General features: G+C 32.8%; 1 protein-coding gene across 1 annotated transcript in view; it reads left to right on the top strand.

Annotated features, from left to right (window-relative positions):
- Positions 1-13,508, top strand: part of LOC128215214 (complement C3-like) — a 45,727-nt gene extending 32,219 nt beyond the window's left edge. Inside the window, exons 29-42 of the mRNA XM_052921921.1 lie at positions 685-782; positions 1,784-1,881; positions 2,196-2,368; positions 3,445-3,597; positions 3,726-3,925; positions 6,028-6,165; positions 6,583-6,673; positions 8,086-8,163; positions 8,663-8,771; positions 9,209-9,307; positions 9,678-9,821; positions 10,990-11,079; positions 11,457-11,598; positions 12,343-13,508. Coding sequence (XP_052777881.1) covers positions 685-782; positions 1,784-1,881; positions 2,196-2,368; positions 3,445-3,597; positions 3,726-3,925; positions 6,028-6,165; positions 6,583-6,673; positions 8,086-8,163; positions 8,663-8,771; positions 9,209-9,307; positions 9,678-9,821; positions 10,990-11,079; positions 11,457-11,598; positions 12,343-12,463 — 1,734 coding nt within the window. The 3' untranslated portion in view covers positions 12,464-13,508. The remainder of the gene's footprint in view (positions 1-684; positions 783-1,783; positions 1,882-2,195; positions 2,369-3,444; positions 3,598-3,725; positions 3,926-6,027; positions 6,166-6,582; positions 6,674-8,085; positions 8,164-8,662; positions 8,772-9,208; positions 9,308-9,677; positions 9,822-10,989; positions 11,080-11,456; positions 11,599-12,342) is intronic.
- Positions 13,509-23,536: the final 10,028 nt, after the last annotated feature.

Here is a 23,536-nt window from a genome sequence, read left to right as displayed (position 1 = left end):
AAATACATCGTTTCGCGCAGAACAGGCCTGTTTGTTAACATTTCTCTAGTCCGTGCTAAAGAAAGAACACTGAGTTTAACAGACATGTACAATGCAGAGGGATTTTACAATAAGTTACTCCATTTACTTGCTGCCGATGAGAATTCAGTACCTCTAGTGCACAAATTGTCGTGACGTCATGGTTGTCTTTATTTATTCAGGGGTCTTCTCAAAGGAATCAATGTTAAACAAAGCAGTAGAAAATATTTATTATGCAATAATGAAATAGGTTTAACCATTGAACTTCAGTAACTATTCAATATATTGTAAAACAGCGTGTTTAATACAGAGTCACAAGCGAATCCAGGTGGGGGAGGCGCAACCGTAGCGCCCCCTTAAATCGTCCGAGTTTACTTTTTAGTTCAATATTGGAGAAAAAGGTAAAATGAATACGCCCAAAATGCACCATTTCGAAACAAAATTGATGAAACATTCCTGAATGAGTACACCCCCCTCGCCATCATTTCGAACCTTACAAATTTCGGTTCTGACACAGGGGCGCAAGTAAAAATGTTACGGCCCTTAGTTACGCCCCCTCTAACATCAAATCGTTGGCCGCCCCTGGGAATCGCTGATATGTATACCCTCACTTTTACGGCAATTGCGATCCATATATTAGACGTTTATTGTATGATGTTGTTTTAGGGCGTCCTTGGCCAAGGTGACCGAAAGGAAGATCCCTCGTTGACATCATTTGTCTTGATCGCATTACAAGAGTGCCCAGAAAGGACTGAGGTAGACATGTATAAAATGTTCGGATAGTTTTTTTAATGTGCTGTTTGGATGTTTTGTTTTTTAGTTTTTGGTTTCCTTTCCAAAACTAACTAAAAGTAGAAATGACAAAAATAAGTACAAAGGCAAATATTTAATTGTTGATTGCATACAATATAGAATTTGGCTAACTTTTGTTTTCGCGCGTACTCTTTCCTAAATGTAATAAACATATACAAAAAAATCGGACATTTCTTTAATGTGCTGTTAGATGTTGTTTTGTTGTTTCTGTTTTCTTTGAATGGTAGCAATGAAAATATATGAAAGTTTGTAATATTGTTCATGGCATACAATAAAATAAATAGCTTACTTTTCTGACTTGTTCTTTGTTTGATGTAATTAACAATAGGTTAATTCATTGTCACGTGACACAATTCATTTATTTATGCTCAATGTAATTGCTTTACCCAAAGGATCAATTTATATCACATAATATTCTTCCGTTTAAAACGTATTTCGTTTGTCATTATAGAATATAACAGAAAAGGAACAGAACAGACATAACATAGATTTTATAAGACTTAAGCATAAAAAGCTCATCGTCATGAAATTATGAATAGAAACAAAAGCATGACTGGCATGTGGCAATTAAAACAACAGTTACATTAATAGATTATTATTTGTTTCTAACATTAGATCGTTTGTATGTGTAAAGTAATCAAGAATATTGTCAATATATGTTGGTATAATATGTTAAATGAGTAATAATTCTGGTAATAAAGAGATATGTATTTCAACATGTTATATATTAACATAAAATGCTATGATATTTTTGCAATCTAAAGGATTTAACGTTTCACCTTACATTTCAAATAAATTTAAAATCAGTAGGTTTAAGCATTTCCGAATTCCTCACCTTTTTGTCTGCACTCTTATTCAAGTATTTTATATTTTTCTTTTTCGCTTCTAATCACTGAAAATGTATGAAATTGTACAGTACTCTCCAAGTTTCCTTTTGATCAATCTGTTGTAGGCAGTTGATGAGGCTGTTTCAAACGCCATTGGCTATCTTGAGGATCTGCCACTCTGGAAACTACAGCAGAACAAATACAAGCTGTTCAGTGGCATTCAGTAAGCGATACCTCAATGGCTCAGCGCAATACATTTTTAAATGTATCACGATTGAAGCATTTTGATAAAGATTTTTTACCAAAAGATGAATTGATGAGGTTGTGAGGTCATTTTCTGAATTTATGTGTGTTATTAAAGTACTCAAAACACGTTTCAGTTTGTAGACATTATCAAAATTTTAAGCACACCTAAAGAAACAATCATTTCTTAATAGAAATGTTAACCAAATTTTTGCACTTGCAAAGCAAGCTAGAGGAAAATACAGTTTAACTTTGATATGAGATTATATATTTATATATATTTATATAATGCAGCTATGATGTATTGGTCCGACCATAATGGTAACGAAGCTACGGCTGCTGATGTTGAAACTACTGCATATGCTTTGTTAGCTTTCCTAAAGTTTGATGATATTCGAACAAGTGGGAAAATTGTGTCATGGTTATCGGGTCAAGGAAAAGCCATTGCTAGTTGGTACACGACTCAGGTAAGAAAGAATAAACCCACACTTTCCATGTTTTCATTGTATGTTGATCGTATTAATGAAACATTTGTATTAAAACGTAAATAAAATACACTTAGGTTGCAAACGATTCAATCCAGTTATTGTAACTATCTTAATGTTCTAGTGCTGGAATTTGTGATACTTTGTAATAAAAGTACATGATTTATGTAAAGCGTGGCCATACTAACGGTAAGCATTTTTATGTATAAAAGTGTTTTATTTTTTATTTTAATTGGCATTAAATGCTTTGGACTTGTGTAAATGACATTTCATTTCATTATATTTTTGAAATTAATTTTTAAGATCGTTTTATAATTTAAAAAAAGGCCCCATCTTTTTGTTTTTAAAATGCTTAGAATTTCACTCAAGGACATATCATTCTCTTTGTTTTATATAACTCTTAAGAAAAGTCTTATATACTGCTTTTTGTTAATATCTCTAGCGCTTTTTCTATAGTAAACGGACATATTTTAATCGTATTTAGTGCTTCAGCTTGTTTAAATGACATATTCTAATTGTTTGTAGTGCTTGTTAAAGGAAATATTCTCATGGTTTCGAGCTTTATATTTGTTTGAAATATCCATATATTGTGTAGTCCATTATCTTTGTTGAATTAGTAGTCATAATCTTCTTAGTTAATAGGGAATATCCCATTTTTTAGTGTTTTTTTTGGTTTGTCTTTAGTTACAGGACATATCATAATCTGATATTGTGTTTGATCTTTGTTTAACGGACGTAGCATAATCTTTTTTCAGTGTTTGTTTAAAGAACATATATTTTAAGGTATATTTTGCTTGATATGTATTTGAAGGACGTAACCTTGTCTTGTAAAGATCTTGATATTTATTTAAAAGGATATATATTCTTCTCTTATGTAGTGCTTGAATATTAAGGCCATAAATTTAACTAAAATAGTGATTGATCTATGTTAAAAGGACATACCATTATTTTATACATTGTTTGATATTTGTTTAATTGGCATATGGTGCTTAACCTTTAACTAATGTTTGATCTTTGTTGAAAGGAAGGATCCTTATATTGTATGTTTTTGCTTTAAGGACACCGTTGTTGCCTTGCAAGCACTTGCAGAGTACAGCGTGCGAACTTTCAACTTAGAAGTGAAATTGGACATTGAAATCCAGAACGGACAAACGTTGCATAGTGTTTCTGTAACAAATGACAATGCTTTGCTTCAAAAAGTCATCCCAGAGGTTAGTTTCCATTTAATGGCGTGATGAAAACAACCTTAACATCAGAGATACATCAATATTTTTGTTACTTGAATTTTATTCCTGACTAGAAAATGCATATTATAGGTTTAAAATCATATTATTTTCAGCTTCTGGTGAAGGGTCAAAACAACATTTTAAAAGTCACTGCTAGTGGCAACGGGACGGCTAGAATGAACATCGAGCTTCGCTGGAACAGGAATGCACTATCAACTGAAAAATGTCATCTACACGTTTCTTCGATAGAAATCGACCTGGTGAATCCGCTATTTGCTGGATCTTTGAAGGAGAGGTTCAATAATAAAGATGCGTAAGAATTTTACAAGTTTACTGTGCCCAAGTTATGTTTTGATTGTGATCGCAAGTCGAGCGTCGATATCCACAACAGCGAATACGAAAACTCGTCAATGCATACCATTTCTCCCGCAGCTGTCCACTATACCATGCTTAAAGATATCATATGTTACCCAGTACCATGCTATTAACTCTCCAAATATTATTATTTGGATTGGAGGAAGCCACAGGTCGGACTAAAGTGATGCTATTCGGACAGGTTTAGCCATATAGTCGATGATCTCAATGTTTCAGATCTCCTACACAAATTAGACCAAACTTGAATCCACTATTAGCCAGACCTGTCCACATCCCTTAATCCCACCGTTTCTCTCATCTCATACTTTTTTTATTATTTCCATAATATAACTTACTCTACTTTACCATTCTGTTGCCTCATAGCGTACCATCTTATTCAGCAGATTTCATTTGTTCAATATTTGATTAAACATAAAACAAAAACAAAACAGCCACTTAACAGGATTACAGAAGCGAGACATAGTAAGCTTGTTAGCTATCTTCTTAATTCCATTGTGTTGAGCATTTATCACGTGTCAACTTTCAAGTAATGCAACCAATGTTTTGAGTTTTTAGTAAACTTGAGTACAGTTATGATATCTTAATAAATATCGTTTGAACTACTGGTGAGATTTTAATGAAACTTGAAACATAGAAAGAGACTAGCAATATGCACAAGTGCAGTGCGCAAAAACCAATGTTCTAACTTCAGTCATTGGTATCTCCTACTTTGACTTTCATATGATGCATTTATAAGTAAACTGATTGTTCGTACCAAACCTCCAAAAGTACTTAAGAAATTCAAATGAAACTAAGCGGCAGGGAAAAAGTAGTATCCAAATTGAACATTCAGAATGCATTGATGTGGTTGGTTTGGCCTCCTTTATCGTTTGTGGAGCGTCAAATGCGAACAGTGATTGTTGGCAATAAAAATGGCAATCTGCTTTTTATTCTGTAAGAATTTCGACATGTTCATCTCGTATTTTACTTTCAAAAGTCAACGACAAAATATTTCACAATACACGCGCAGTATTGGCTGAATTGGCGCTGACCTTTAACAAAAACGATGATAGTACTTAGTACAATACTATAATATGAAAAACAATTAACATGGAATATATTCATATTGATAGCAATGAGAGGAAGTGAAATTTGCAAGAGTTTGAATCCATATACATAGCTTAAGTCATTGCTTAATTATCTCCCTTTAAAATATTGAATTCTGTACTTAATGTTGTTCGGCACTTACCCCAAAAGGCATTGGTATATTAAATTTAAACTTTATATACAGATATACTTAGTTTAGGAATCCAATGCATAGGACTCATTACTCTACTATTTGTATCATTTTTATAATTCATTTTTGTCGGGTGCATAACTGCAAAGTCTTTGCAGTAAGAAGTTGAAACCTAATACAGATCTAATTGAGAAGAATTGTAGTGCACAAGAACGATATCACTGTAATTTTAGCAGTCAGTGACCTTTCTTTTATTGGTATTCTATAAATTGTCTTGACTATATTCATATGACGTCTGCTTTTGAATCAAACGCTTCAAATACTTCTTAATTTATTTCGATCAGTCATACGGTTGTCGGTGACTGATTCCGGTCCAATGTGCTTCTTAATATTTGTCTGATATTTTATTCCTAAACTAATTTTCAAAATCACTTTACACACATTTCCGCAGCATTAAAATGACGAGTTGATGTTGCCCTATGATGTATAGTACGTCATGCTGATGTGTCTTTGTCACGTCTTTTACGTTCTTCGAAATAACTTTGTGAATGATGTTTCCATGTGTTTAGTACAAGGTCTTATCTGTAAGGCAAGGTCCGTGTATGATACCGATCTTAACTGGTATGTTTTATTGTCAGAGAACGTTACAATATCTAACATATATGATGGGACCTAGTTATTCATATATGATTCAACATTGTCTCTTCAAGAAATTAATGGCCATTTAATTTTATTTTAATATTTCTAGTCATGTCAACTCACATCGAATATATTTGGGCTGTATCAGGGGTTGTTTTTCTTTTAATATTCCGTGTTACATATAGTCCATGCGATGTGTGTGGACGATGTACTGGTGGCGACATAGAATTATTGGACGACAGGATTGACGTTGATGATATTAATGATAAGACACGGGAGGCAGACGACGATTCGCCCCAAAAATGTATTATCTTTCATGTAAGGTATGTGGTATTTTATTTTAAATTGTGTGATTTCTTTCCATTGATAAATCAATTTCGAAAAAGAAACACGCGTTATAACGATTCCATAAAAAATAAATTTCTTGAAATACCAGTACAAATATATGGATACGTTAAACATTGAGTGAGAAAAAAAACAATAGCTATGGTATGAATAGTGTATGTTTGTTGTCAACACATGTAAGCTTGTTTTTCTATCTCGTAGACATTTCATTATGAATATTGCTTAGATTTGGAAAGTTTCTATTTGTTTCCTCTTGTAACTTGTCTTCGCCTTGGTTTCAGTACAAATGAGAATATAAGAAGACATTGAAATATTTACAAAACCGTTTCATTTTTCTATGGAGTTTTTACGAAACAATATCTTAAAAAGTTTAGATTTTACTTCTTTTCGTTCAGTACCGTTGATGGTGATGTGTCACATAATATGTCAATCGTCAAAGTAAACCTTGAAACTGATGTGAGAGCCATTGAAGAGGACTTTAAGGAGGTGTGTAACAATTATTTCTATTTCACTAATGCCCTCACACAAGACAACAAGAATATAATAAATATATAGATAAAACAAGGATAATAATAAACTATCCAAGTGTCATGTCAATATGGTTGATACATTATGCATAAATTACACCGAAATCAGACGTAGATTAGCCAAACCAACCTAACCATGTTTAAAGCCTTTTTTGGATTATATTCAGAATGGATGCACGTTCCACGGTGTGCATCGAAAGTACGCCGCCTCTTATGTAATATTATGGGGCCCGCTACTGTCACTCAATCTTTAACGCTTTACTTTAACTTTACTTCTTCACTTTTTCGGAGTAAATGCTATTAATATGCAATACTATTGCTAAACCGTTCGGGCAGACTTCAAGTTTTGGAACGAAAATTGGATGAAGCGCAGAGGGATATTTCTTTCATGCTTTTCGATGAAATATGGAATTTATCAGACAAATATCAACAGTAAAAATATCAATATGATATTTTTATTGCAAAAAAAGAAGTAAAAAAACATCAACTTTTAAAACTACTTAATGCCATTGAAGTTACTTTTCTTTGATGAAAACCAAACACTTGAACCAGAAAATGTTGGCAAATCAATATTTGAAATTTAAAAACAGGTTACATAAGTTAACAAAAAATATGTTTGGAAATAAACAATATTGATAATCCGCAATTGCAATTGCTAACACGATCGACCTTTCAAATGTTCATTCAATAAATGGCGGTGTAGTAATTTGGTTACACAATCATGCCCTGTCTTGTGCTTTCGTTATTTCTTGGAACATAGTTGCACTTATAAAACTTCATAGAATAATGTTTATAAAATCTATGCAATAAAAACGAGCGAATAATAAAATATAAAAAAAAGAATATAAGAGATTTTTTTTCAACAAACCGGAAATAGAAAATTGATAGCTACGTCATCAGCTATCATTTTGCGTGAGGGGCGTCCAACGGGTAGCGGTGTAAATAACCCTTTTTCTTAAAAAAAGAAAGGTTTAATAAGTAAACCCTAATAAACCTCCGAAATAAAGCTTAAAAGAAACAGAAAGTTTGATTATTTCGGTTTAAGATCGTATTTAATGTCACTCGTGATCATAGAGTGAATTGTTTGGTAGAAAAGTAAATACGTTTTTCTATTACACTTTTAAAATAAAATACGATCCTACACTGAAATAAAGAAACAAATATTCTGTATATATTGACCATTTTGTGATAAACGGTTGGTGTCGAGCGCATCACTATTTAACTTGTCTATAAAAGTGAGTCTTCAATTTCCAAATAAACCGACCATGATAATAAATGTTCTCACTACAGCTATTGAACTTTTAATATAATCTGTAAATAATTAGTTTCAGTCTTACTTTTAAAAGGAGTGTTCTTGTTTTTCTTTTTCAGCTGATGAGGAATGGAGTTATTGACAGATATGAGATGCCGAAGGATGGCGAGAGTTTCGTTATGTTCTATATAAATAAGGTATAGTAACTTAAAAAAACTATATATCTTGAAAATGACTTTATCTGAAATTCCGTTTGTTTTTTTGGTTTACTTATATTACGGCTGCTTTTCAAAGAAGAAAAGCTATGGAATGTCATCAACTTCGTGTCGATTTTCGCGTACAAACACTTTCTGACTTATATTTAAACTTGTTCAATATTTGCAAATAAAAGGATGTTTCCCCAGCCAATACACACATGTTGATAAAGGCTCTTTTACTTTGTTTTTAATAATTGCTTAGACATGTCTTTTTTTACTGGAAACCAACAGACACGCGTTGGCGAGCGCTCCGTGGGGCTCTTGTCTAAGTGTCTAAAGGTTGTCCATTGGCAGACAAATGCATAACTTAAACTAAATTGAGCAGACAGGTGTTTCAAATCTGTGATAACTGATTGAAACTGGGAGTGTACTCGTATTTGAAAAGCCTTATACAGTCCATGAACAGTCATTTCTATCAGCATTTGCATGTTACATTTAGATCGGTCAGGTCCCAAGGAAGTTCATATTTAGATTGGAAGATCATTTTCGAGGTAGAACCGCATCACGACAGCCTGCGACAGTCGTTGTTTACGACTACTACAAACCAGGTAAGTATCGTTTTAACGACTAAAGCAAACCAGGTAAAGGTCGTTCTTACGACTATAGCAAACCAGGTAAAGGTCGTTCTATCGATTATAGCAAACCAGGTAAATGTCGTGCGTACGACTATAGCAAACCAGGTAAAGGTCGTGCGTACGACTATAGAAAATCAGATAAACATTGTTTATAACACTTTATTACAAACCAGATAAACATCGTTCATAACCACTTTATTACAAACCAGATAAATACATACAACTAGTTAAGCGTCGTTGTTAACGAGAATACCAAACCAGGATAAAGTCGTTGTTTTTACAATTTGAAATAAGAAGCAAATTACAATCTTTGATATTTATTTTATGTTGAACTAAAAGGAACATACCTGCTTTAATCTAGTTGAATGCAAGCCATAAATACTAATATATATTAAGTTTTCTCAACTTAGAACAGAAATGCATAAGATCCTACAGCATAGGTGAATATCATGGACAGGAGGTTGGCTATAGATGTAACGAAGATAATGACCAGTGCAAATGCCTGCAAAGTAAGTCTATATTTGTATCTAATAAAGGCTGCGAACCTCTGTGGACCGTTGCCATCTATTTATTTGACCGTGATATCATACTTAATCATTAACTTACCTTAGTGTCAACGATTAAAACAAAGTCTGTTCAATTCCATGTATAACAAGTTATACGAACTCATTCTCCTCATAAAAACGTTTTAATACGTACTATTTGTATTAACTTTATTTAACACAACCATGTATTATGTTCTGTAGGTGGATAAAATTCCAAGTTAAACACAAAATGTTTACTTAGAAATAAATATAAATATCGTAAAGTGATCCTATAATAAGCTATGAACTAATAAATCGGCATCAAAAGTATTTCATTTCTTTCACTCGTTTTCAGGTCAGTGTTCATCTCCTGTTGAGGAGGAACTGGTCGATTACATTGTCATGTTTAAGAGCCTTTCTTATGTTAAAAAGGCGCGAATGACCAAACCATCTGACATAATCGCACAATATGCTTGCAACTTTGGAAAGGCAAATTTTGGTATATGTATATACTAACTTCAATATGTTTTGATTAAATTAAATAAAAATAACCACAATGTCCAATACAACTCTCAAAAAGTTGTAAAATAAACTATAGCCGACATGGTCACAATTGTTTAAAATAATGAAACCAAATGTGAATCTGAAGTATTATTCGTTTGATAACTTATCTCTGGACGGAAAAAACCCTTTAAGTGTCGCTAAAATTTTGTTTTTTTAAACACACCGAAACATTACTCTATGCAATACAAACAGGTTATTTTGCTTTTAAACACATGTTCTCTGTGCAGCTAAAATACTCGCTACACGTTGCTACACATATGTTATTGATTTGGAGTAAGTGCACGTTGTTTATGGGAATTAGGTATCTAACTGTTTAACTTTGGATCTTACTGTTTAACTTTGGTTCGATAAGCTTGAATGCATTTGCATTGAGGCTTGTCAATCGCGAATACATTCGGAACTCATCGGCTATTTTTTCAAAAACAACCTCGGATGTATTTGGACGGTTTACATACTCAAAAAGTGGTACGGTTAAGTCCGCTTCAAGTAGATCGCGTAGTAATTTTATTTAGCAGTTAAACTTTGTGACTTTACTCTTGGGATTCTTATTATGTTTGCAATAATACAATTCAATGGCAATCAATTTAAACAAAGATCAATAAATACAACTCTAAAACACTATATTTAATTAATGATAAAATTCAAAATTTTACGAACTACTTCAACAGATGTACCGGCATACATCCGAGGTTGTTTTCGATAAAATGGCCGAGGAGCTCCGAATGTCGCCAATAAATACCAATTAAGGTAAAGTATCAACATCACCGAATGACGTGAATATTTTTACTGCAAAATTCGTCGGGCTTTTAGGCTTGTTTATAGCTCTACACGTTGAATATTTGATTCATATTTCACTAGTATCAAGCTAGAATTACATTTGCTTATTCAGCGGTCCCACCTTTTATATAGGTGTTATATTTTTTTCTATTCTTAATGGCAACATTTATTGACTTTTGGTTATACCAAATGCCAGCGATAGATAGCATTACACTTAAAAAACAACATTGTAATCAGGTTGTTACATATCTATATCTGTACGTGTAATGGGTAAGATGATTTTTCTTTCAAAAGTGACGAGATAATTGTTTCCGTTCTCGCTTCAGTATACAACGTCACAATTAAAGCTATATCTGTTGATGAAGTTAAATGGATGAAATATGCGACGGCAGTCATCAACGAAGTCATCCTTGCAGGTACGAAAAGAGTACAGTGTATGTACATTTTATTTTTGATAATTTGAAGAAAACGATATATATAAAGAATAATCAGAACCGATACGGCATAAAAGTGAAATTTGATTTCTTTTACAAAAAGCTACAAGTAGTAATCGTCGAATTACGATTTTTTTATATACATGTAGTTCTGCCAATTGAGATATCAATCGTTTCTACTTAACATGGCAATATTTATTATTAGCTATGACCCTATGGGTTTATCGGTTATGCATAGTTTTGCGAAGCGAGTGTAAACGTATGGTTTACTTCAATAATATTTTTGTTTTGGAGTTTCGTCTCCCATAAAATGTAAAAAGCTGGCAGGACACCAGACAAATAATCACGTGATATTATAGGAAAAGAGCATCAACATCCAGATGACGAAATTTCACTCGAGTGGAAACGTATGTGCAAGCACCCAGAGCTGAAAGAAGGAAAAACGTATTACATCGTTGGAAAAGATCCTACAATTTACTATATCGACGAATACGAACACATGTACGCGTTTATTGGCAAGCAAAAGTAGTTATTGTAGATATGACGTAAGCAGGGTGTATGATGGTATCACTTCCTGTGACTAAATTTTGGCGCCAATGGTGTGACATGTTCTAACCTCATTGGAAAACATTTTATAAGATTAAAAACAACTGAAAGTCTTTTTAAACATATTTTCGTTTGTCGATTTTGTTTATTAACCAATTCAGTTGTTCTTTTTTTAAAAACGGTTATTTGTCAAATTTGTTATTGTCCACGGATTATCCATTTTAAACTGTGTGAAAGGTGCCATTTATATATTTCATTATTTAACAACGAACAGATATACATGACCCTTTTTCCATTGCTTAAAGCTGCTCTTTCACAGATTAAATGTTTTAACAACTTTTTTTTATTTTTTTTTTATCTTTGAACGAGCCAATTTTTGCGAAAATCCATTGAAACCAGTTATATAAGATTGCTGACAAAAATTAAGATCGCAGATTTTTATATTTATGTTCAAAACTTGATTTTTTATGCATTTTTCTTAAACCGTTAGTAACGGTTTAAGCCATAAGCCATAAAACATTAATTTTCAAACGGAAATATGAAAATCTACGATCTAATTTTTTGTCAGCAATCTTATATAACTGGAAAACGTGAGGTATTAAAGTATTGCTTTTAATTTGGAAATTTCACCAAATGCAAAGTCATAACACAGTCACCTATATTTAACCGTAAGACGCATTAATTACCATTACATTTCAGAGCTCGCTATGAACTAATGGGCACGACGTTAGTAATTGATCCAAGCTACAATCCGATGCTGAGAACAGTGATGAACAGATTTGAATCACAAATGATGAAAACCTACGGCTGTTTCCATTAGTGAATATAGCCGTGTTGGTGTTTTCAAATATAGTTTAGTTCTTCTTATGACTTGTGACAACTGTAATATATTTATATGCGAAACATGAAACACGTATTTCTGGTTTAGATTTGACATCGTGAAATGTATTTTGATAATGACAACTTTCATTTCAATGTTGACGAATTCTAATGTTAATACAAATTGGGCGTTTATATTTCCTAAATCTTTCGAAAAGTATTGTCTTTACCATGGTATAGTGGATATGGTTCCTAACTGCAGACCTTCGTTCACCTCTGTAGCTTGATTGAGTTTAAGCATGTTGGGTTCGGATTTACCTCGTTAAAAACAACAACATTAAAATTATTTCCCTGTACTGGTTATAATGCTTGCTTCGTACTGCTTGGAGTAACACATTAATTTGTCCATGGAGAATACCGGAATGTTACACTATCGTGTTTATCTATAAGATGTAAATATCATTTGTGCGTAAACGACCTTTTTGTATATCTCTGAAACTGGAATATAATTCGAGATTTTGACAGTCAATATTCAATAGAACGAGAACTGCGATAATACGAGCGCGTTTAACGTTTGTTCACACATTTATATTTCATATTTTTATGTTATAACCAAGGAAGAAAACAAAACAGGTTGTCTTTTACTGAAACCCACACAAAACATCTTTAATTTTCAACAACATGCATTGATAAAATAAACATTAGCAAGTACTGCTATGGTTTTAGCAATTACAATTAAGAATAAATTAGGAACGATACATCGCAAAGCGTTATCTTCAAATCGCTTGAGATGATTTATTTCAGGATCAAAATTAGTATTTACAACAATGTATTGGAATTGTTTTACTGATATTTTCGATACCCAATACGAGCTCGAAATGTAACCGCCACTGAATTTAAGAGTATAGTTGCAATGAAAATATGACGTCGGCGATATGTAAGCGTGCTGTGACACAAACAAACATTTACTTCTCAATTCTAATTGATCTATGACTAGTTGCATCCTTTTTAACAGTCGTGTAAAAATATGCATCTTTCTTCCTGCACCCTCACTTTGGGATCCTCTATTGTATGAAGACTTATACAGTATAATATTATCTAATGAATACAATATAGTGACCTTATATCTTTTATTTTGATTGGTTAGCCTTTACGGGCCTATCAAAGAGCGTTTAAAACGAACCAGACTATAAGTATCTTCCATGGCCGAGAGTGTAAGATAGGTTCATTCCGACCCGAGCGTAGGGTGTTTTGCGGAAACAAGGCTTACCGAGTTCCCGCAAAACACCCGGCGCGAGGGTCGGGATGAACCTATCTTACACGAGCGGCTATGGTACATGCTTTTTCTCCCATCTCAGTAAAACAAAATTAAGTAAAAAAAAAAATGTTGCTGGAAATCTTTTAAGCTTAGTGAACATAATTGCGTACGGATAATTCGTGGTTGTCATTGATATTCGCGCAGTGTTTCAGAGTATGTAAATGGTCTGATCGGTCTTTAAATAGTTCTAAGAAGAGTGAAGCATTATTTCTTGAAAGGTGCGTGAAAAATGTTTTCTGGTGACATTTGAAGTGAGAAATAATTAACTAGCGTTCTAAATATTGCCACAAGACAAGGTTTCCATGATGCGCTACAGACAACAGTCTTCAACAAGGGAGGTAATTACAATGTGGTGACCATTAAAAGAAGTTCCATAAGGGCATGGGCAAGATAAGAATTTCTAGCATGGTTAAATTAATGGATCTACTTATCTGAGGTGGGAGAAAGGCACATACTTTAACAGAGTTGTGTTCGTAACATTGATAGAAAACAAGACCATAGCCATAGCACAAGCGCATTCGATTATTTTAACATATTTCATTTTGGTCAGAAAATCACAATGGACGTATAAATGATAATAAGTGTATTTTAAACGTTTAAGAATATTAATGTTATATAAATATCATTAATTTATCTTGCCTATCCTTGCCCAATCATCGGTGCTTAAAAATCTAGTCAAAATAAAACATGGACGTACAATTGATAAAAAGTTATTTTCAGAGAGTTTTAAAATATTATAAGTTTATCTTGCCCCGTTTCGCGCAATCATCGGGGCTTAAAAAGCTTTGGTAGATTGTTAACGATCGCAATAAACTTTACACTATACTTCCGAAGGGGTGTAAACAAACATTGAAATCTGGTTTTAGAGAAAAAATATAACAACATATACTTGATACGTGGTAAGTATGAATGAGCTTCATCGCATATTTTTAGATAATCAGGTTTCAGTAGATGTCAAAATGTTTGCACATGTATAAAGAAATTTGTCAATAACCTTTAAAGTATATCTGACCTTCTAAACAATAAGCTCCGCCATTGTATTTGTAATAGCCGTTACCAATGTTTTCATATTCCTAATTCATGTATTATTTACTAAAATGCCCATTTCTGCCAGTCACTCTTCATTTATGATACGTTAGAATGGGGGATTAATAACGGACGTACGTGTGATGTTTGCGACCAAAAGAGTGGGTCATTTTCCTGAGATATTGTGCTACCTACACCATAAGACAAGGATACCGCTCGGTGCGCTCATCATCAATTCATTTGATTCAATCAGTATGCTTATTCCAGCCGATGCTTTATCAACCTCGTCGGTTTCATTGGATTTCTCACACAGGGACTCACTATCATTTCGTTTCTCAAGTTAAGATACGATCAAAGGAACAAAGCCGTTAATAAGGACGAATTTCGGATTATAATCGTAATACCAATTATTGCGTGGTTATTTTGTTTACTTTTGGTTGTATCGCCGGTTGTTTCAAATCCAATAATTCAATTCCAGGGGTGAATGCGAAAAGGTTCTAAGTGACATAATATATAGAAGAAGAGAGAACCTTTTCGCTTTCACCCCTCGGATTTCTTTACGGAGCAAGAGTTATTAGTTCTAGCGTTATCAGGTAACTTTGATTAAACAATGCCGGATTGGGATCGTTAGAGATGAGTCGACTCCACTAGATGCTGACTTGGATATTTAGATGAAAATACACATTGGAGAATTTTTAGATTTATTTTACATTTAACTCATTTTCAGCAACATGAATTTATATTTCATTATCATTAAATTAGTGCTTATGTTTTGTATAATTTAAATATAAACTATCGAACCTGAAAAAGTTCATATTACACACTGTTTTCTGATTCCATATACTCGTCCTGTGTTTTTTATTTGTATGTGTATGTAAACACATTGCTAGACACCATTTGGTCACATTTCTTAAGTACAATTATTACTACTATTTAACTATATTTAAACTGTGTTCATCATTGACATTCAATATAAGATAAATATCAAAACTGAAATTTTAGTATATTAAGAATTTAATATTCATAAATAACCACGTTTACCTAGTTTGTGGTAGTGGTGGAATAAACATTCACCTGGTCAATTATAAAGCAGTAAGAACTACTTTATTTTGTTTGCAATAACTCCTTGCCTTATATTTGGGACGTTACAATCGTTAGACTTCTAACTTAAAAATCATCCAGACTAAAATTGAATATGGAATGCATTTTTTCGGAATTAGGCTGTTCAAATTGTAAAGCTTGATTGTGCTTTACTTAAAGGAAATGACTGTTCATACAGTTTTAACCTATTTAAGTTGATCGCACGTAAGCACTTGTCTGCTGTTTTTCAGTCGAAAAGGGGGCTTAATCATACATTTATAAAAGCCATAGTAAAGAGTCCTTGTTAAAGATGTGTGCATCATCTCTACAAATATAGAACCTGTTTTACTTGTGGCCGAGTGTTTGCACGGAAACGGCAACGACGCCAAAGTAATGAATTACCACTCCTACTGTTATTTGATAAAAACAGTCGAGCTTAAAAGAGGCATTATGAAGGAATCGTTGGTACAAGGTTTACGTTGCTTTACCTTATTTGCAAAGAACATAACGAAACTCTTGCGGTCTTCCGGAATCTCATATTTGTCGATGAAAATAAAACCAGCCTTTTCAATGTCTAGATTATTGAAGTTTTATTTTTTACAGATCAAATCTGACTAATGTTTTGGCTTACCAACTCTACTGAGTAAACACATAGTTTCCCCCTTAATTCTCTTTGAGTACACCATGTATTTGTTTTGTTCAGCACTCCGATTTTTCCTTCCTCAAAAAATACTCTTAAAAACTTTCGAGAAACGGGTATAGTACGGTACGAACGCTATATGTTAGATAAGAAGTAAAGCGCTCATCACTCTATATATCTAGTATGATGCCCAAGATATCGGATTCAGTCAGTTGCTACGTTCCAAAACTAGAAATTGGTATATGTCCAAACGATACCAATGCAATACTAATTAACCAGAATTTATAAAAAGTGATTACTTTGATAAGTGAAGAATATATAAATTACCCCCTCGTCCAACAGAAAAGTAGAATTTAGATGTTGATATGTGTACAACCAAAATGATGTATATGAAAATGAACTACCATAACTACTTCGTATCAATCATTCAGTTCGATGTGTGCTTGTATTTGTCATTTTACATAAGTTTGTAGTTTCACAAACTTGCTCAGAGTAGAAACAGCTCATGTACATAATAATTAAAAGTTCTACTCTTAGACTAGTATATATATATATATATATATATATATATATATATATATATATATATATATATATATATATATATATATATATATATATATATATATATATATATATATAGTATTAGTGGTAGATCAAGGATGTGACGTAAGAAGAAGGGGAACACTTAAGGGTCATTCCTTCGGGTGTGCGACCCTTTCACCAGGAACCCTACAAAAAGGCTCAAACATTGTCCTCCCTCCGTTTTGCTAAATTTAGTTTTAAATGGTGCATTTTGTGTAATGTATGCATACTTTCGCAATCGTATTGACATGAAATGCTCACTTGAATAGTTATTATTTCTTGTATCTGTTTTTGTTTGGGGCGCAAGGCACGCCCCCTTAGTCCGCTAGTATTGAAGGAACTTTGAGGTATAATAGTTGTAGCTCACCTCTTTAAAGACGTCTTCCATTGCTTTCACATCAGTTTCACAATGACCATAAGTTACTCATTACCATAGATGGTCCTGAAGATTTCATCAATGTTAAGGTCACTTTATAACAGAACAAATTACACCCTGAGGAAAATCAGAGATGTGTATGTCATAACATCTTAGCACAAGGGCAGAAAAATCTAAACTATGCAAACAATTATTTCCTTGTAAATTGTTCGGACACTAAACGTTAATTTAATTGTTTAATGTCTACTATTTATTTGTACTAAAATATAAGCGAACACCAATATTCATACATACATACAAGATGAAAAATACGAAATTCAAATATGTTCGTGTAGCCATAAATTACATATCAACATAAATACATACTGCATTAAAGTTTTTATAAGTCAATCGTATCCATATCTTTGTAGTAGTATTAATCAACTTATATATTAAGGATTAACATCTCGACAAAGCGCAGATTCTTTCTATCATGAGTGACAAAATACTAGACATCAAAGGTATAATTAATGTGGCGTTTCGCTGTCTGTCTCTCGTATAATCGTCGGCTTCTTATTGCATCATTGATATCATAATCGTCGATCCCGTCGTTGTCATTTTCTTTTCGTCGCCAGGACATGGTTCCCAAACATCGCATGGCCTAGAACTATTCAAGGTTAAGTTTATTATTTTAAATCTACATGTTATACGCATGGCAAAGGAATTGGTTGTGGAAGGAAGCAAAATCATCAAAACGTCAGTTCAATGTTGAGAGAATGTGTGTGAATTGAATTTGAAATCATTCATATAGTTTGTGAAATAAAATAACAAACACATCGCAAGCAAAGGGCTATGACTGTGAAAATACTTTAAACAGTTTTGGTTTTTGTACAATGCACTTCTCATAAATAATGTTTATATGCGTATGGGTCTTTAAGTCCTTTCCTTTAAGACATTTGAGTAATGCTCCTGGCAAACTGAAGTATGAAATGGGCAATGACTCTTCAGATACTAAAGTTAAAATTATGTTTCTTATGCACTGCAATCCTTGATTAGATAATATGTTTGAAGTCAATACCTCAAAAACATTTGGAGTCTATGCTCCGGGCAAATTTAAGTACAAAATGAAAAATGGCAAATACTCTTAAAATACCAAAGATAAAGGCATGTGTCGTATGCACAGCAATCCTTAGTTAGATATATTTGTATAAGAGGTTTGTCGTGAATTACTCAAATACTTTAAAGGTATGCTCAGGACAAAAATCAAGAATACAAATATGGTAGTGGGGAGATAATTAAGAAATGACTGAAGTTGTGATAATAGATTAAAGCTTCTGCATACTTTATTTCCTCTTATTTGTGCAGGGGACTTTAAAGTCCCTTTTGTATTTTTTTACATCACATCCGGAAAAGCATCTACAGTTTAAAGTTTACTTTAAAAATAAAATTTGGAGATTACCAAGCAAAAGCTGAAGCTAGGAGTATAATTTATACTCAATGTACTTGCTGTGTATATTGCTCCCTGTCTATGGTTCGATCTTCATTGAAATCCCATCAATTGTTTTTAATAATGGACGAAATACAGAACACACGGACTGACTTACCGGCTACTATAAAACGTATACCTATAAACTATTTACCAATATATTGATTTGCTGTTCTCTGTTAACACGTTGGTTAACACCCATCATGTATATACATGTTGTACATAATATATATACTATGCATTGAACTATGTATGTAATGTACTGAGTCATAATATTCGTGATTTCTTCATTGATTGCTGGTTATTTAATGCTTGTGTCTGTTTTGCTGTATTGCTGTATTGCTTTCATTATCTTCTAATTCATTATTGTACAACGCCATTGAACATGTATTTATATGTAGAAATAGGCGTTTATGCAGGCAAATAAACAAGTTTCAATCGATATACCCTTCAAAATTGCAACTTAATAAATCTAATACATCCGATTTAAAGCATCCTATTTAGATCTGCAAGTAAATGAAGATATATTGAGTATCAATCTTTATGATCAACGTGATGATTTGAATTTTAAAATAATTAATTTCCTTTTTTTAGATGGAGATGTTCCTAGTTCACCATAATATGGTATTTTTATTGCACAGTTGATAAGATATGCTAGAATATCAACAGATGCCCAAAAAATCAGCTCTCGTAGTAAACATATGACGGAAAAACTTCTAAAACAGGGTTTCAGATATTATAAATTAAGGAAAACTTTCTCAAAATTTGTAAATGGTCATTATAGTCTTATATCCAAGTACAAGTAGTCGCTGTTTGCTAAAAGTATTGCTCATCCCGATTTTATGATGATGTTTCAAAGAAAATTCGTAAAATTAAAATGTTTCCAGCAGGTAGTTGGGCAGATAGACTCAATGAAATACTTGGATTGTATTTAAACCGTGGATATAAAGGCAATATTTTGCAGAGTACTTGCCTTCTTGTTTTTAAAGATGAACTCCTAAAACAAAATGTTGGGTTGAATATAGCATCTTGACATAACTAAACTTTCAGTCCTTTGATTTTATGAAAATTTTGCTAGCTCATGTTATCTTTAAAACCTTTTTTGGCTGATTCGGAGTGTTTTGGCATGTGAAGTCATTTTCTTCAAATATTTTACATAGGTAATCATTTGGAAGAAAAGATTAGCTAATATATGTCGCTTTTAGTTTTAATAAAGTTTTCTTTAATTGTTCCCAGTTTTAGTACAATGATGCTTTTTAATATTAAACTCTATGATCACACAGTTTTAAACCTTTAATTTAATAAGGTGTGTGATGCTCATAGTTTCAAACAATGACTGCATTGTATCTTTGAAAAGTTTTTGCATTCGGTGCTCTGAATTGTATTCCTCCATCTGCAGATAGAGTTGAGATCTCTAATCATATAAATTCTTGGGGTTAACCTATCAGTTTATTATTATTTGTTTTATTGTTAAGTTTCCTCAAGTTAATGCATACTTTAACAAGATTTACCTTTTGGGTTTTATCTTTATTTAGGATTTTGGGGATAAGAGTGAGGTTTGTGCACTTAAACTGGTTTAAACCCCAGTAAATTTACATTTTACTGACCGTTCCAAGACCGTACCTAACAATCCTTGTGTTTTATATAAAGTATGTATGCAATGTTCTGTTTGTGGAGTTTTGTGCTGTTATTCCATGTTTCTTGTTTGTGATTTTTTGTTTTTATGTTCTATGTCTTTGGCGTTTACCCAGTGCCATTAAACCGGGTATATGTTTAAACTCTTTGCTACTGAGCTTGTTTCTGTAGTTTTTCGCGTAAATATCAAGTTTCAAGTCACTATAGACTAACCCTTTAGGGACAAAATAATGTTAAATTTGATGACCAAATACACAAGTCTATCTTTAACGTCACCGGACATAAATTAATTAAATTTCTTTCACTCTTTTAAGCAATCACAATTTGGTGTTGTTAAATTTTAGAAAGTAACATTATACATTGCACTCTAAAAATTGACAGTTTTGACATTTTTTTTGTCTGAGAACCGGCCTTCAATTAAATCACTTAAGATAGAACAATATCACATATCTCAATTGTTTAAAAAACTGCTGAAAATTTCAATTTTCTTTAGGCGTAAGTAACACTTTAGCCAAAAAGATCAATTTTTAAATGTGTAAATTTAAAAAATACATCTAATCCTTTGTCAGTAGTCTTTTAACACTGGTTTCCCGACATTGACGCAAACAATGCCTCATTCCAAGACAAAAATGGATGTATATAAATGTCAAAATGTTCAATCCTTGAGAGAGCTTCTTTAAACAGAGACTACCGGGTATATGATATATTATGTCTCAGAGACAAAATTTTTGGTTTAATACATAATACATTTACATGTTATGTAATCCTGTAGAACCTATAAAATGTTTTGTTAACCTTGTTATGGATTTAAAACAAAACTGACTTGAAGGTTGATGTTGATAGAGAATAATGTGATTTGGAAAACAACCAAAAAACTATGGAAATAACTATTTCTTTGAATTTTACCAAGAACAGACACGGAAACGTGACATTTGCCAACATTTTGGCATATGCTGATGGATAAAAAGATATATCTTGAATAAAATGTTATATAATATGAGAACACAGCTATCATACAATACTGCGGCGATTTGATGAATTGATTGATTGACTGATTGATGAATTGATTGATTGATTAATTGATTGATTGATCTAGTAAAGAAACACATGTGCTCATCAAATCTGCGAAAGGAATTAATGACCGAGAAAAGGTTGCAACTGACAGAATGACAAAGTAAGAGGAGTTGTGGTGTGTGTGTGTTATTCTTAGTTAAGCATTTAATAATGCTGACAAGAATACTGAATCTTCAGGGTTCCAGAATATATAATTTACAAAATGTTGGTCAATTCTTCTTAGTCAAGTTAGTGATTTGTAATTCAATAGTGGTCAGAAGGCATCCCAGAAGATGTTATTTGCTTGTTTCATGAGCTCCCTGTTCTTTTAATAACAAACACCACACTGACCTCCACGTAAGACATTTTTGGGGAAAGCTTAAGATGTGGTACATAACGAATAGAATAAATAGTTCGATAACAATTTTTGCTGACATCGGTAAGATTTTGTATATTTTTGATTTGCCGTTTTACAAGGAATGTATTCTTGGACGGTTTTTATTTCGGAAGAGTGACAAAAAACATGACATTCACAACCTTAACACTGTGTATATACACACCCTGTCGGGGTGACCGGAGTTTGACGGGTAGGTGTGTCCTGTCACGGCCTTTTAATATTTCATTTACCAATGGTCCACCTTTTACGTTTATTTCACAAACGTTTAAATTGGACTCAAAATGATAAAAAAACACAATGAATGTCAAGTAAATACAATGTAGTGACATATAAAAATATTTTCCACACCTTGTTACAATAAGTCACCGTAAGAACATTAGTAAACGCATGACCACGTTATTTTAAAGTTCACATGTTACACAAAAAGTATGATGCCTACCGCGTCACGCTTACGTCACTGTCGATCTATTCCACGTGAGCGCTTTCCATTAGGAGAGCGTTCATGACATCAACATCTAAACGACCTGAATCTTCAGATTTTTGTTTTGACGTTTTGAAGACGAATGGCCAGTCTTAGGAAGCATCGAATCTTGCTATTTTTTATTTACATGATTTTCTTTTAATTTTATATCAAAATGGGAAAAAAAACTTTAATAAATGTTCAGTCGGCAAACTTCTTAAATGTACAAAATTTGATTTAAATTACTTGACAGCCTTATCGCTAAATTCAGATCGGGGTCAGAAAATTAATATGTTTAAACTCAAGTGTTAGATTGTGAATTCTTGTAAAAACTAATGATTTAAAACGGATTTAACCAAATAAATCAAGTTCATTTTCTTCTAGTGAAATTAACAGTTAAGGAAATTGTTGAATAAAACAAAATGTTATATTATAACTTAAGATGCTTCTGTACAATATATGCAGTTTGCAGTTTGTTGTATATTTTTATGACATGTCGCGTGCCTGAATTAGGCATGTCGTGTCACGTAACAGAATAGAATGTGACGTAATACGTTATATTTAAGATATAATTAAGATTTAATTAAATGGATATGTGTCTACATACTGTATGTTTAGTAATGTAGGGCATATTTGATTGACATTTGAATATGAAAATGGTTGACAGCCGACCTGGTACAAATGTACAAAATGGTCATGTTAATTACAAAAACGTGTATTCCTGTGGTTGTAAAGCTGTCATATGTAGACAACAAATTAGTATAAAAGAGATGACTTGGGATGTGAAAACACAGTTGGCTTATGCCAGGCAAGCAACGCGGCCTTGGGTCCTTAATGGACGGCAGTTAGGATGTGGGATTACCTTAAATGTCATGCTGTATTATATACTGATTATTATACTTAGAAAGAACGTTGAACAATAAAGACTTAGAACACTTGAACAGTTGTTGGTTCGTTACTGAACTATCACGAAAGTTAAGTGAGCGTTGGCGTTACGTGACACGTAAAAGTTTGGCGTCTGCTGACCGAGGATATTCAA

The sequence above is a fragment of the Mya arenaria genome, chromosome 13 (assembly GCF_026914265.1).
Source record: "Mya arenaria isolate MELC-2E11 chromosome 13, ASM2691426v1".
Taxonomy (NCBI): domain Eukaryota; kingdom Metazoa; phylum Mollusca; class Bivalvia; order Myida; family Myidae; genus Mya; species Mya arenaria.
Note: the sequence above shows the minus strand (reverse complement) of the source record. Positions and strands in the feature narration are given on the sequence as shown.